Below are 15,502 nucleotides of genomic sequence, written 5' to 3' on the forward strand. Positions count from 1 at the left end.
CTTGCTTGTTCTGAGCTCACAAAAGGAGCATGGTGCGGTGTTGCAATGGGAAGTCCATTTTGATGGGTAGGAGGACTTCAGGAAACAAAAATAATAATAATAAAGCGGCGTATGGTAAGAGGCGTGATGGAAAAAGCCGTGGTGCACAGCTTTTGAAAGCAGGGGAAGTAACCTTTGCAACAGCTTCTGAAGTGGTTGTGACCTTCCTTCACCTCCTGCCGGTGGGCAGAGCGCTGTGGCGGTGGGTCACTGCTCCCCCTTGCACTGGGAGTCGCTGCGAGCCCGGTGTGATCGCTTCTTCAGTCCTCCTTAACCCATCAGAGTGGATTTAGCAGTTTTGAGCAGAGCAGCTAGAGGACCAGGTGGCATTGCTGTCTGGGGACCTTTGGTGGCTTGATTTTCCTTCTGCACTAGGGTAAACCAGGAGCAAGCAGAGTAGCGTAAAACTGGAAGTCAGCAGCCTGGCACCAGCTTAAAAGCAGCACGGTTCTGTGTCTGTAATCCACCTCGTGCTTCTTGCCAGCTCCCTATGGGTCGTTTGCCATAGGAAAAGGACCAGCAAGACCGGCCAATAGGATAGTTATTGGTTAATAACAGAGCCCTGGAAATCTTCTGACTTCAGTAATATTTTTAAAAGTATCTTTAATCCCTTCTATCCCGCTCTGCCCATAACCACGTGAAATGACTGAGTTTATTATTAAGGAGTCCCTAATACTCTTAGAAACCCGATTCTGCCCTAAGTCAGGAAGATGTATGTGCTTTAAATCTGTAGTAGATCTGGTTTGGATCAGAGGAGGGGAGGTTAACAGAGCCGTATCTTCATCGAGCAGCTGAAAGTGAAGTAAAACAGTCCCTGCGTGGTTGCCACGGCTCATGATTTACAGGGCTGAATTCACAGGGCTGCTCCCGCTGCCGAAAACGCACGCTCTCAACCGCTGTTGATTTTTGAATTAAAAAAATGCAGCTCTGTACACAGTTTACTTTATTGCTGGAGGGCAGGGAAATATAGGTAAGAGCCGTTAATCCCCAGCAGGCTGCTGGGCAGGCGAACAGACGTAGATGACAAAAGTTAATTGGAAACATGAGCAGTTTAACAGAAAACATATTTGTGATAATTGAGAGAGTAACGTCTCCAGAAAGGAAACTCTGCAAAGGGAAACTTCAGAGGAGAAGTGGCCACTGGTAGGTGAGTGTGACTTTTCAAGCTCTCTTTAAGCTCTGAACTAATTTCTTAACAAGAACAAGTAACATTAAAAGGAACTAACTAAGTAAAAGGTTTGCTTTCTCTTGGGGGGGGGGGAGGGGGCTGTACTGTTACCGCCAGTAGTTTCTCTTACAGCTGAATTAAGATATGTGGTAATACTTAATTTAGGTTCATTGCATAAGGACACAATTGGTTTTATTGTTGTACATGGAGGTTTCTTCTACCTTTAGCATATGAAGATCTCACACACACACACCCCCAATAACTGAGAGGACTTCAGTTTTAATTTTTTCCTTACTCCTGCATTTTTTTATACGTTTGAGGTTTTTCTGAGAATTGAATTTGGACAGCAAGTATTTTGCCAAAAGCAGAGGGAACCCTTAGTTAGAAAATAGTGCTGTGTTTTTGCTAATGAAAAAAAAGTATTATGACCTTAATAAGGGAGAACACATTGCAAAACACATTTTGGTTTGAATTGGAGGAGATTCTCTTTTCTTTTTCTTGAAACAGCAAGTAAATGTAAATTACATAGTAGGAGCTCGTTGCTGTTCTGCTGGGCAGGAAAAGAAAACTGGCTTTTATTTTCCTTAAGCGATACTGATGTTGAAAAGACTAATGTGTTTATCTTTTTAATGTTGTTAGTGTAAAGCTCCTCATGTTTCATTGCAGAAAGAATCTCAGACTAGCTATAATATCAGGTACTACAGTGTTGGGTTTTTTTGGTTGTTTTTTTTGATATTTTTTTTTTCCAGATCCTGCGGACAGTACAGCCTTCCAGCCCACAGGAATGAATGAAAATGTCTCATCCTCAGTTCAGAGCTGCAGCAGTACTGTTACTTGCAATAACTCATCAGCCATCCCTCAGCCCAGCTCTGCTATCAAACCTTGGCGCAGCAAGTCCCTTAGTGCTAAGCACACCGCTACATCTTCCATGTTGTCCGTAAAGCAGCCCGTAACGGAGCCTCCAAAGCCACCCTCGGAAATCACCAAAACAACTCCCAATGGTCAAAAATCCATGCTTGAAAAATTAAAACTCTTCAATAGCAAAGGAGGCTCCAAAGCAGGAGGGACGACGCTCGAGTGTCCGGGCTCTCGGGACGACAGTTGTGAAAAGCTCGAGACGCTTCTCAGCTTTGAGGAAAGCGAGGAAATTGATGCCGCGAATCAGAATGTGAACAATCCGGGATCGATGTCCAGTAGTCCCAAAATTGCACTCAAGGGAATTGCACAAAGGACTTTTAGCCGGGCACTAACTAATAAGAAAAGTTCTCCAAAGGGTAACGAGAAGGATAAAGAGAAACAGAAAGAGAAGGAAAAGGATAAAAGTAAAGACATTGCGAAGAGAACCTCTGTCACGGAAAAGCTGGACCTGAAAGAGGAACCAAAAGAAGAACAGACAGCACTAGCGACAACAGAGATGCCAAAAAAGTCCTCCAAGATTGCTAGCTTTATCCCTAAAGGAGGAAAGCTGAACAGTGCCAAGAAGGAGGCCTCTGCCCCTTCGCACAGTGGAATACCAAAACCAGGAATGAAAACCACCACAGGGAAAGCCTCAAGTGCCCCCGTTCCTGCAAAGGAAGGCGAGAGAAGCCGCAGCGGGAAAGCCGGCTCGGGGCTCTCTCATCAGAAGTCTCAGCTGGACAGCAGGCATTCCAGCTCCTCGTCCAGCCTAGCCTCCTCAGAAGGAAAAGGCGTAGGAGGCCTCAACAGCAGCAGCAGCAGCCAAGCTGTCAACGGGCCCGCCGCGACGACGCACACCACAGGGAGCAACACCGTGAGTGTTCAGCTACCTCATCCCCAACAGCAATACAGCCACCCGAACACGGCCACAGTAGCTCCCTTCATGTACAGGTATGGTAGGCCTCTCCGAGGGACTGTGATGCTGAGATAGGGGGATTGATTTTGGACGCTCCTTCAGGGGGGGTGAGGCAGAAAGATGAATGCCGCATCATGTAAAAGTTTCTGGCTTTAACAGTATCGACTTAGAGGAAAATTGTTGGTGAAGGCCGTCAGACTAAGATTTATAAGAGGTTGTGATAGATAGGAGGGTGACTGATTGCTGCGTCCCACCCTACTAACAGTTAAGATGGGAACGCTAACCCCTTCTTGACCAGGTACTGCTCTTGCCTTTCTCGTACTGCGTGGGTTATGTGTGTTTTCTGCATCGTAGCTTTAAAAGTTATAGCAATGCCAGTTTATGACATGGAATCATAGAACGGTTTGGATTGGAAGGGACCTGAAAGATCATCGAGTTCCAGCCCCCCTGCCTTGGGCAGGGACGTACACACGCTCATTCTCTCAAGGGCGGTAACAGCGGCGGAGCTGCCTCGCTCTAAGCAGTAATGGGAAATCTTAAAAAACAAAATAAAAATAAAAATCCCTTAGTGTAGGCGAGGTCAGGCACAAAGTCTGCTGTTTCGTGCAATAACCCCGAATTAGATAAACAGAAGAGCAGCCATATGGGGTCACAACTAACCTCCATCTAGTCCATCATCTTCTGCTTAACAGTGGCAATAGAAGATACGTAGGGAAGCGTAACAAGAGGGAAATCAATAACAAAGCTTCTTAAGGACATATTCCCCAGCCTGACCGTGATGCAAGAAGTTCCTGAGTCAGATGGTGGGATTTTTGGTTTTGACAGCCACCTCCTAGTTTCCTTTGACACCGCTTCATTCCTTCATAGGAAGCAAATGCAACCGGTTGTTTTGTCTTCGTCATCTTCTTGCTGCTCGTGAATTAAGAGACCTCTATCATATCCTTCCCTCCCTTAAGATGTGTCTTTTCTAGGCTAAGGTGTCCTAGCCTGTTCAGTTTTTTTTACTTGCAGAGATGCTGTTCACACTCTTTGGTCATCTTTGTCACCCTTTTCTATCACTTTTCAGTTCTCCTTATGCACATTTTCGCCTTTAATCCCTTGGCAGACGTAGTGTAAGAAATGGTTGGCCCCGTTTTTTAAATAAAAGCGAGTGTAAATGGAATTAACCTGAAGGGAGAGCGATGCCAAAGGCATGTAGGAGCACAATATGAGAAGAGCGACCCTTGAGTCTTCCGACCCCTTGAGTGTTCTGCCTGTGCGTATGGAATAAAATGTCAGGTGTCCTTCTGGGATGCGGTCACATGAAAAAGAACCAGATGGGAACAATTCATCTGACTAAAACTTGTATTGATAGTACGCGTTAAGGATTTCCCTTGCTCTTGCGTTCATCTACATACATGAGCGTTATTGTTGCATCTTTGGCTGAAGGTGGGACCTACTACTAGTAATTTTTGGAGATTTGTTTTGAGTTCAAGTTTGCCAGTGCAGTTTGTACTATTTTAACCCAGAGTTTAATAGAAGATTGTGAGTGCAAACTGATTGCTTTTTTGTTTGTCCCTCGTAACCTGCAAAAATGTGTTCATGATGCTTTGGGTTGTTAAGTTTATCACTACAATGTCCTATCAAAAGATAAAGTAAAAAACACTCTACTTTGGTGTTCATCTTAGAATGATTATAGAAATCATCATCTAAAGCATAAAAGCAGATGCAACCCGTATGTTTTCTATAATCTAAACGTACTGATAAACTCTAGGCAGTATTTGTTGGACTTTTTACAAAAACCAGTAATGAAACTACCTATTGGCAGCTGGAGAAAGTGTTTTGAAATCGAGAAAATAGTCTTTACTTTTCAGCAGTGGAGGAAAAAAGGCTGAACTGTGTAATCTTGCTGGCTTTAAAAAGAACGCGAAAAGTCAAATTGCATTGATTTGCTAGGCTAACGTATAGTGTTACTATAAATGTACTACCAAGACGCCTTTTTGAATCTGCATAATGCTTTGCAGTAGTAGTCTCAGGGTTTTTCTATCAGTTAAGGTCACTTTAACCTAGACCCATAGACTTAATAAGCCTATAAACTTAATGTTTGTTTGTTTGTTTGTTTTAAGTAAAAGACATGAGAAATTGTTCTACGTTTCATATAGGTTTGACTGAAATTAAGAACATTGCCATGGTAATTCCCTGTGTGTCTTCACTTTTGTATGGCACTTAGCCTGTGGCCAGAAATTCCGGCCGCTTGATGATGTGGGTCCACGAGCAAAACATAGTGCAACTGATAAAACAAAACGAGTCAAGAAATATTATTCAAATCTGACAATGGATTCGTACGACATCACCTTTCATTACCTGACAGCCACAATGTCAGACAATAAACTGCAGTGTGAAGTTGGTTTTACCCAGTCACTTATTTTCAAGTGTAAATTAGTGACTTTGTTAGTTATTGAAGGGAAACTAGCGGGAGCGTAACGTGTCATCACGCACTACCTGCTTTATATTTATGCAATACAGACTTTACTAGAGAGGATCAGATTAGCCACAACAACTGATGTTATAGATAATTAAAATTTAGCTGGGAATCCAAGTGTCTTAAGACCCTGTCTGCAGAGCTGTGAAGCCTATCTGTGACTATGAATTTTTTATTTTTTACAGCTGAGTGCTTGTTTCCATTTCTAGGACGTAGTTCAACATGGGACTAATGAATTATGTAAAACCAGTCTGCCGGTCCGTCCTGGAGAGAGGGCCGGAGCGGCTGATGGCGGGTGCGATTGTCTAGTTGGTATACCTGAGATACTTTTGACGGAGAGTGACGGCACATCTCTATTTTGTTTTGCCTTCCAGATCGCAGACAGACAACGAAGGGAACGTAACAGCCGAGGCCAGCACAGGAGGGGTCAGCATGGATTCTGCTCTTTATGTCAAAACTGGACAGCCTGCTCTCGAAGACCTCTCAGGTACGTCGTCCAACATGACTGCGGTCTGGTTAAATAAGAACGGGCTAAAGCAAGTTTGAATTCCGGAGCTCCCTCTTTGCGGGGGAAGGGGGGGCGGAGGGGTGGGTTAATTTGGGTTTATTGCTAATGCTTTAGTTCTCATTAGTTATGGTATTTCTTTCGGCTCTTCAGCAATGGAAACCAGGGGTCGATGATCTGAATGCTAGATGCTCAAGTTCTGCGCAATGGCGTGCCCCTCAGATTGCTTGAAATCATTAGGAATTCTGGGTTCTTAATGTTTTTCTAGATGTGTGGCACCTTTTAGGATTAAGCTATAAGGATCCTAAGCATCTTAGATAAGATATAAGGATCCTAAGTATTCCCGAACATTTGATATGTATATTTTTTACCTTTTAAAACTTTGCTTCAGAAGAGATTAAGTTAATTTCCTCGATGTTTTGGTTTCTTTAAAGGTTTGGAGGAATCTCAGTATTCACTCGCGTGAATCTGATCAGTTTGAGAAGTGGCCTTACGGCAATAGGAGACCAAAACCCCAACTACAGTTTACTGCGTCCAGCATACAGAAGCTGAAACTGATTGTAATTAGGATACTAGCAGTCTAAATTAGGAAGTGCTTCATGTTTAGCTATAATTCCTGCTGTTGTAAGGAGTAGATGATAATTAGCAATAATTTTTAAGCTTATCAATGTAACAGAGCAATTTTTAGCAACCGTTATTCTACTAGAGATCTAAAATGTGGTTTTAAAGTCACTGTCAAGTGTCCACCTATTCCAGTTTCAGCAGTGCCTATGACTTTGCTTTCCGCATACTGTTGCGGTATATCTCATCGGGAGAGTATCTCAGGTTTTTTCACCTACTGAGTTTTCGTGTCCTCCAGTTTAATGGGAGTTTTGCAACTGACCGTGCTGCTTGGAAAAATCACGTGGCTGAAAGTTGCACAATCGGATTAATTTCATACTGCATTACACATTCTGTCAACGCCGCGTTTCTACCTGCGTGCGCGTACGCTGATGGCAAAGGCAGAGTCACTGGTGAGGAAGAGGGCTGCAGGAATGCATAAATGAGCGTATCTGTGCGCGCGATTTCTGGATAGGTGGATTAAATATTTAAAAGGCAAATAAATGGCACGAGGGACAAAATCCCTGAGAACGTTTTTGGGTTCATATTTAAATATGAGAGCCAGTTCAAAGTAAGAACGGCGGAGCGTCCAGCTGCTTAAACTTTTTTGGTATTACCTCTTAATCATCATCTTGCCTAGCCTAGATGTAGTTCAGCCTGTCAACTGAACTGTTTACGGAGAACAAAAGGTCTTCAGTCTTTAATGACAGATGTTATGTAAATACAAACTATTATTCAAGTAGAATATGTAAGTTTGGGGGATCCAAAAATGGGAGGCAGCTGGCAACCTCAAACAATGGAGATGCAAACCCCAGCTGTGTGCAGCCAAACCCCGCCGAGACAGCAGCCCCCAACGGGGTCTTAGGGGAAAAGGAGCAAACAAAACAAAACGGTCCCTCAAACCAAATAAATTAGAAGAAATAAGGGGCAGACTTCTTCTCTCCCTTCATAGCAGCTATCGATGCTTTGACTTTAAAACCATATATAGAACAAAAGAGAGTATAAGTAGGGAAAACCGGAAGCTGAAGAGTTTAATGATCCTGCCTGTTCGTGAAGAGCAAAGTGATTTACTAATTAGGTTCTAGGGGCACTATCCAATGGCTGCCTCCTAAGTATACTTATAATTTAAGCCACTGAATGTCATTTAAGTGAAAATTTGCTATCAATTTAAGCGTAAGAGTGATCTCAATAGAAATTGGTTTACCTTGTCTCACGTATGTTCTCTTAAGAAGTTACCTACCGTTTGCCTTCATAGCTATGAGAGAAATGATCTGTAAAAGAGCACCGTGACCTCTGGTAGGCTAAAGGCCTGTAAATATTTAATGTTCTTTACTGCAAAAATTTGTAGATCCATGAGGGTAGAAAATGTTTTCTGTCCCAGAGACCCGTTGGCTCAAGGAATCAGTCTTGTTAGGCAGCTATTTCCCATCCAGCCACACCATAATTGTTTGACCATTTGGCCTGAGCGAATTGTATCTCAGGGAGATTATTTCCCAGGGAGCAGAGACCCATTTAAAAAAAAAAAAAAAAAAAATTGCTAACGCGGGCGCTACCTGAGCCATTGCTGTTTGTCTCAGAAAGGCTAATGACTGTAAACGTTAAGGTCCATCTTCCCCTCCCCGGAGCGTTCCCCGTAGTCGGGGCTGCAGCGCTTTGCTGAGTAGTTTGTGCTCCTGCTGCTTCGAGGCAAGAGTATGCGACTTGGGTTTTCTCTGCCGCCAGCCTGGCATCTTTCAGACGCAAGAGGTTTAAAGCAAAGAAGGTGGAAAGTTCCAACAACAGCTTATTTATCCGTTCCTCAACACTCCGGATTTCAGTAGCATACAGAGAGCCACCGAAACCAGCCATCGCCTGGGTGACCAGTATCCCGGCCCCTTACGAATGCCGCGCTCCGGCAGAGAGGGCGGCAACAAAATTTGAAAAGTTTAAAATGTGCCGTTGTATTTTCTTTAGTCGTGAGTTGTAAACCCTCTCGAGTGAAACCATTTCCGTCTCTGCCCAGCAGAAGTTTTGTGACGGCTTTTTGGAGGTTTTCTGTTTCAGCATGCAGCTTCCAAAGAATATGTTGGCACTACTTAGACATTCGCTTCTCTTCAACCTCTTAGAAGGTTTAACTATATAAAGCTCAGCTGAGTTAGCAACCAAAGCATTTCTTAATCGTCAGCTGGGGGCCATAAATTATGCTGTGGCACCAATTAAATTATTAATTTTATAAAAACAGATTATGCTGAGGCACTAGGAGGACTTTTTTAATGTATATAAGCTCTACTTTTAGAGTTAAAGAAAGGGACATAAAAGTATTTTAGAACAGAGTATTTACAGAACGGGATTTCTAAATGCCAGGGAAAGTAAAAGTCACCTCCAACTTCGTGTCACGTAGCACGTTTAAGTAACAATAACCGTTGTGCTGTGGAGAAGCAAAAACTTTTGTTATTTTACCTAAAACATCGCTCAGGATGGAGCACCCAGTCAACACAGTTTACTTTATTGGAAAGCTGCTGTTGTAGAATGAGATTTATTTAAAATGGGAAAAAGAAGGTCTAGTGAAAGTACAGCATTGCAGAAATTGGCTGCGTCGGGTTGATTTAATTGTGTCAATATATGAGATGGAAAGGGTGGTATTGATGGAGTATATCTTCTAATGAGGTTGAAAGTTAACCAGAATTTAAATTGGGTCATGCGGGGAAATGACAATACAGAAACATCTGGTGCGGAGGCAGCCTGTGAACTAAAGTTACAGTACAGAGCTGATCCTCACTCCGGCTGTGGCAATGGCAGGTGCCTTCCGTAGGGGAGCGGTATCTCCTTCGTAATCAGTTGAGAGTCTCAAATAACAGAAAGTCAGGAAAAAAATATGTTTGAGTCAGATTCAGGCAGAAGTGATGGCTGAGTAACGTGCTATGTCCTGCCTTATCCTTTCTAACGGTTTAGGAGAGGATCCAGAAACTCGGCGGTTGCGAACTGTGAAAAACATTGCCGATCTTCGACAGAACTTAGAGGAAACGATGTCCAGTTTACGGGGAACCCAGGTCACTCACAGGTAATGCCGTGACTTTGTTAATAGGAAAATGGAAATGATCGTGCTCTTACTTTACGCCTCGTAGATCTGGCTGGGTTGGATCCTTGAAAAATGATCAACGCTGACAGTGGAAGATACTGATCTTGTAGTTTTTGTCTTTAAAGCGCAGATTCTGAATAGCGTCCAGTGTTTATTGAGATGTGTAATGAGTAATTGGTGGGCGGTAGGTTGTATATAGAATCAAAGGTGGAGAATAATCGGTGCTTGTTAAATGGGTTAGGTAATGTTTGAATAGAGGTTACAGTTTAAAATGTTTCTTCATCCTTCTCTTGAACAACTTCAGTGCATTACACCCCTCTCCCCCTATGTGTAGTATTTTGTTTAAATAAGCAGGTGAACCGTGCTTGACCCACTTTATCAAGTGCATAACTTGAATTCCTGACCAATCTTTTGGACAAACAGATTTTTCTAATATTATTAGTCACCCGTGTATATAACCGCTTTTGCTTTGTAAAGCAGCGCTTGGAAATCTTCGGCGATATTTAAAATATGCTCTAAATAAACAAAGACCGTTACTACATTTAAACATTCCGTGACTCAGACGTTTTCAGTGCTGAACAGGCGGCTCGGGAGAATAAGCCCTTTGGCCCTAACGAGGTCGGGGTCCTACTTAATGCTCAGCGCTTTATGGACTGCAGCCCTAACGGGGTTCGTTGGGGGAACGCTTTATGTTTTGGCTTTGTATCTAAAAGTAAGGCAGAGCTTACAAAGCTGCTGTTTTTCTTTTCAAATTTCAGTTAATGCAACAGCTTATTATGGTTTAATTACGATATTAACCGATACATAGGTTTTTGCAGCCTATGAGTAACATTACATTGCGAAGAGTACAGTGCTGCTTATTTTAACAAGTATCCCCAGTAAAGAAAGAAATAACACTGTGTTAGTCGAGCAGGAAAGGAAAAGGGGAGTTCACGGGGGTAAAAGAAGCTGCGGATTAGCTGCGACTAAATTAGCCGCAACTGAGCTGCGAGTGTTCGGTGTGGGGTTATAGTGCGATCTGTACACATCACCTGAAATCTCATGGTGTAGCAGTCCCATTTTTAAGGTTCCAGTTAGCAGTCTACATTTAATCAAAGGCGCTCATTTTATTTTTTTTTTTAAGCACACTGGAAAATACTTTTGACACCGGTGTCACTACGGAGATAAGTGGTCGCAGCCCGTGCCAGCGTTACTGCTGGAAGGGATGCAACATATTCACGGCCTCAGGTGTGAGAAATGGAAGATTTCATATAGCTGACGCTAGTCAAAAACTGCATTTCCGGACTGTAAGCTAAAATGCTTTTGCAGCCGGAGCTCTGTATAAATATTATCAATGTTTTGATTCATGAATATATAAAATATATTTTGAAAAATAAATTTGTTTGGCTTTTCTTATTTTTTTTTTTTTCATTTAATCTTTTCCTCGGTGTAAAAATAGCCACCGCTACCATCTTGGTGCGGGATATGTCTCCAGAGTATTAGGATTTTCATGAATACAGCCAAAAAAAAAAAGAAAATGTATCAGAAAAATAGTACTTCAGTTGGTTTTCCTTTAGTCAACTTAATCTCCTGCTCCTTTGCCTAGAGTGGCAAAACCACGGTATGAGAGGGTTATATATAATGAAAGATGGAAAAGTTCTGCTCTGATACTGTGGATAATCCATTAAAAAGTTCCTGCTTAAGTCTTACATAGACGTTGAACACTTGGTGGCCTGGGTGCAAGAGTATCGTGATTTAAGAACAGTGTTGGAGGAATGGACCTAACTCTCTCAAGGCGTTGTAGCAGGTAAATTTTGGTTTAGTGCTGTTACAATCTGTAACTTGGTGAGAGTTCAGGGTGTAAGGTCTTGCAGTCACCCGAAATCTCAGGATCCTCTGTATAGCAGGCCATGTTCCAGCAAATGCATTGCATTTATTTTTTTTATTTTTTATTTTTTTAAGCACATTGGAAACCACCTTTGACACCAACGTCACTACGGAGATAAGCGGCCGCAGCATCCTCAGCTTGACGGGTCGACCGACCCCTTTATCGTGGAGACTGGGGCAGTCCAGCCCCCGCCTGCAGGCAGGCGACGCTCCATCGATGGGAAACGGGTATCCTCCGCGAGGGAACGCCAGCCGCTTCATCAACACCGAGTCGGGACGTTACATGTACTCGGCACCTTTGCGGAGGCAGCTCACGTCCCGCGGTAGCAGCGTCTGCCACGTGGACATCTCGGACAAGGGAAGCGACGAAATCGATCTGGAAGGCATCGCCATGGATGCCACCGGCTATATGAGCGATGGGGATGTGCTGGGCAAGAATATCAGAGCTGATGACATCACGAGTGGGTCAGTGCCTTTACTTTTCCTCTTAAATACTATACTTCATGTGATACTTGCATTACGTTTAATGACGCTGTATTCCCACTATTATTTGGAGAAAAAAAAAAAATCCCCAAAGATATTCTGCTGGTTTGAAAAAGCATTTGGAGGCACAGTTCGTTTACTCAGGAGGGTTTAAGCGCATGATTTAAGTTTTAAGTGCGTGTTAAAAAAATATTGCCGTATACAAACATACTCGTGCACACGCTTACGTGTTTTCCTGACTGAAGAATTCATTGTGGTCGAGTCAAACACGTGCTGCAACGCCCATTTATGCCCACAAGATGGAGAGAGTGGGGCATTTTCTGTACCGCGACTGAGCCCTTTTGCTGTCTGAACTTGTAGGGGACAGTTCACTGGAAGGAAATGAGATTACACCTCTGTGTAGGGTAAAATAGTTGTACGCGCAAAATCAAATCTAAAGAACGAGTCAGTGTGCAGAAATATGAACTGACAGCCAATTATTAACAAGGTTTTACATCAACATTTTACCTCTGCCTTGTCTGGAAAAAGCATTTGCGCTTTCCTCCAAAGTCGGTATTCAATTCAATATGTCCATTTTCAATTTTTTCTAGAAAGCACAGTCATTTTTTCGTAACTCAAATACATCAGCACTATATTGATGTTAAAACTGATCGTTGAGATGTAAGTGGCATATTTATTTTTGTGGCGGCCTTTTCCCTGTCTGACCACCTTACATCCTTTGCTTTTCTGTCATTTTTTTTATAAGTGACATTGCTTGTGGCGTTGGCTTATTTGGAAGATTTAGTGTCTCTTACTGAAATAGAAAGTTGGAATCCAGCTTAACCAGTTAAGTTATGCAATCTGGAAATCTCCATTCAGTCCGTTGTGAATATTTGGATGTTTTCACGCTGTCCTTTTTGAAAAGTCAGACACTTTATTTTTAATCTTTGTTGGGGAAGCATATAGTAAAGAAGCTGATGCTAAAAATAGTGTATAATTCTATTTTGGATAAATCACCAATAGCTGTTGCTGCATTAATAATGCATCATATTACTAAAGAGCCTGGTGTTTTGCTCAAATAAATCAGCTTATATGTGAGGTTTGCAATGTTTACTGTGTTAATAGGTATTGCTTTTCATTCAATTTCATGGCTGTAATTTTGGCCTAGAAGTGAAGAAAATAGTGTCTGAGTAGCACCATGGTTTCTATGAAACACCTGGAGTACGAGTGGAGAAGTGTCCCTGGCAGAATTGTGTCAGGGCAGGCTTCTGCTGCTCGTGTCCTAGAGGAGCCCCAGACTTTGCAGATCTTTTACTTAGTGTATAAAGTTCAGATTCCAGGTTGAGGAAAAGGAAATAAGGAAGCTGTTGAGTTTATGAACGATATTTCCAGAGAAATTTGTGGCTTGGGGCATCTCTGTGTATCATTTCCATTTCTGTGTCATCCTGTAGGGTAAAAAAAAGAAATGGAAGTCTCCATCGTCTGAAAATACAAGAGTGGGCTTTAGATTCTGGGTCGAAGGGACTAATAATGTAATAAAACGTTTTTGCTAGTTGGTACCTCTGTCACCAAAGCAGCGAGTTATATACCAAGAATAATACCAAGAATGGTGAATATAGCATTTAGCAGAAGAGTTACATAGTCCACATCAGCTCACTCCTAACCTTGAGCATTGGAACATCTTTAACCGAGTACCCAACTCCTATTTCCAACTAGTTATTAAAGGAGGGGGATAACTTTCAATATTTACTCATACAACCAGGCACGGATTGATAACTGAGATCTCAATTTAAAGTTCTTCGGACAAGTCATTATGTGTACAAATGTCTCTTCCTTTTCCACATCTTTTGCCTTTAGCTACAAAAGCCTATTTCGCTAAATAATGTGAGCTGGTTTTATTGATTTATATAGCACTGTTGTAGTCATTGACTAAGTTCCGAGGGCAGAATCTGTATTGTAGGTCAATCCATCGTCAGAAAGGTCCAGCTCCATTTCCAGGTTGGGGGCAGGGTTTGGAGATTGGGGTGTTTGGAGATCTTCTCGTTGCTGCACCAGTGGGCATTTGAGGGGGGTGTTCCCAAAAGCAGCCCCACAATGTTGGGGTTACATAGGCTGCGGAGAGTAATCGTGTGTGTGGATTCCCCGAGAAGGGAGTGTAGCGGTATTAAATTGCAGTAACAGCATTGGATAAATCTCCAATATCAATGGAGGCAGATAAAAAAAAAAAAAAATTACCTTTGATGAATCTCACTGACAACTAATAATACTGGATTGCCATCTCCGGCGTGAACAGATGTTTTGGTAGCCTGTTCGATGAGTTATCTTCCCCAAGGTCGGTTTAATCCCAATAATAAAAGAATAGGATAGCCTTGCGTCTTCGTGGGAGAGGAATAATACACCGCGTAGAAATCGGAGACGTTGCTTGTAAAGAAGGCATCCGTGCGACTTAGCTGCAGAACAAATCTCCGAGATGAACGTTGAGGCGAACAGGCCCGATATTTCCAGAAGCTGAGTTACAGTCAGCACAAGAGGGCATTTATAGCATGAATAGCTCTTTATTAGCTGGTATGTGTTTCACTTTGTCATTTTTCAGAATTGCTACAAGCCTGCAGTCTGAAAACCTCGGATCTGTGTTTTCATTGGCAAACTGATCGGGAAGGAAGCCAAAATATTTGTTACAGCCAAAATAAATCCAATAGCCAAGATAAACTATTTTAGCCCTGTGATCCTGATGCTTTCTCTGAAATGTACCGGGTCATGGGAAGTTTCGTTTGGCCTCTAATAACTGCCCAAGCAGAGCTCTGGCAGACACCGGCATTGCTTTCATAGGGTTAGAAAGAGTATCTTTTCCAAACGGGCAGAAAATCTCTCTTAAACTAAGAAAGTCTTCAAGGGGGTGGATCAAAGGTAAGGAGCGGTCTTATTGCGGGGGCTGAAGCATTGACTGAATGACAAAGGGACTTTGGCAGTAAGGTGGGTGAGCTCGGGGCTTCAGAGCCCCGTCAGAAGGTGCCACCTCAAAGCCAGTTGTCTCACCTGTCCACTCCAAAGATTGTTCCAGGTGGAGGCATTAACTCTCATGGCTTTTCTGGGTTTGTTCAGAAGGTTTTGTCCACTGCGTTCTCCCTCTAGCTACTAACATTACACGTTCCTGCCTCTTTTTGTCCTTTTTTTTCCCAGCTCTTTCTAATGAGTTGTAGACTTAATTTCCTTTTTATCTATCCTTGGAATGGAGCAACAGAGCTGTTGGTCAGAAAGGCCTTTTAAAATTATTTTCTTTTAATTTAATTAATCCTCTGCCCCTGTTTTCATTACCCTAGTGTGCAGCTCTCGATGCAGAATTAGCAGCGTGGCTATACCGATTAGTGCTGGTCCCAAATTTTCTCAGGAAATGGCTTTGGGTCCGCAAACGCAGCTTGTCAAAACAATTTTTTGCAGAAGCATGGCTGTTCCAGTTATGTTCCGACAAAATGGAGATTTGATGCCTTGGCAGCTCAGCCGCCCTAGAGCTTGAACTTGGAGGCAGAGCA

The 15,502-nt window shown here is 42.7% G+C and overlaps 1 protein-coding gene across 1 annotated transcript in view; it reads left to right on the forward strand.

Annotated features, from left to right (window-relative positions):
* The window catches only part of NAV2 (neuron navigator 2), a 179,556-nt gene that overhangs the window by 59,029 nt on the left and 105,025 nt on the right, over positions 1-15,502 (forward strand). Inside the window, exons 7-10 of the mRNA XM_082484750.1 lie at positions 1,957-3,055; positions 5,856-5,968; positions 9,518-9,626; positions 11,586-11,975. Of these exons, the coding sequence (XP_082340876.1) occupies positions 1,957-3,055; positions 5,856-5,968; positions 9,518-9,626; positions 11,586-11,975 (1,711 nt within the window). The remainder of the gene's footprint in view (positions 1-1,956; positions 3,056-5,855; positions 5,969-9,517; positions 9,627-11,585; positions 11,976-15,502) is intronic.

Source organism: Vanellus vanellus (genome assembly GCF_965231255.1).
Source record: "Vanellus vanellus genome assembly, chromosome: 6".
Lineage (NCBI taxonomy): Eukaryota > Metazoa > Chordata > Aves > Charadriiformes > Charadriidae > Vanellus > Vanellus vanellus.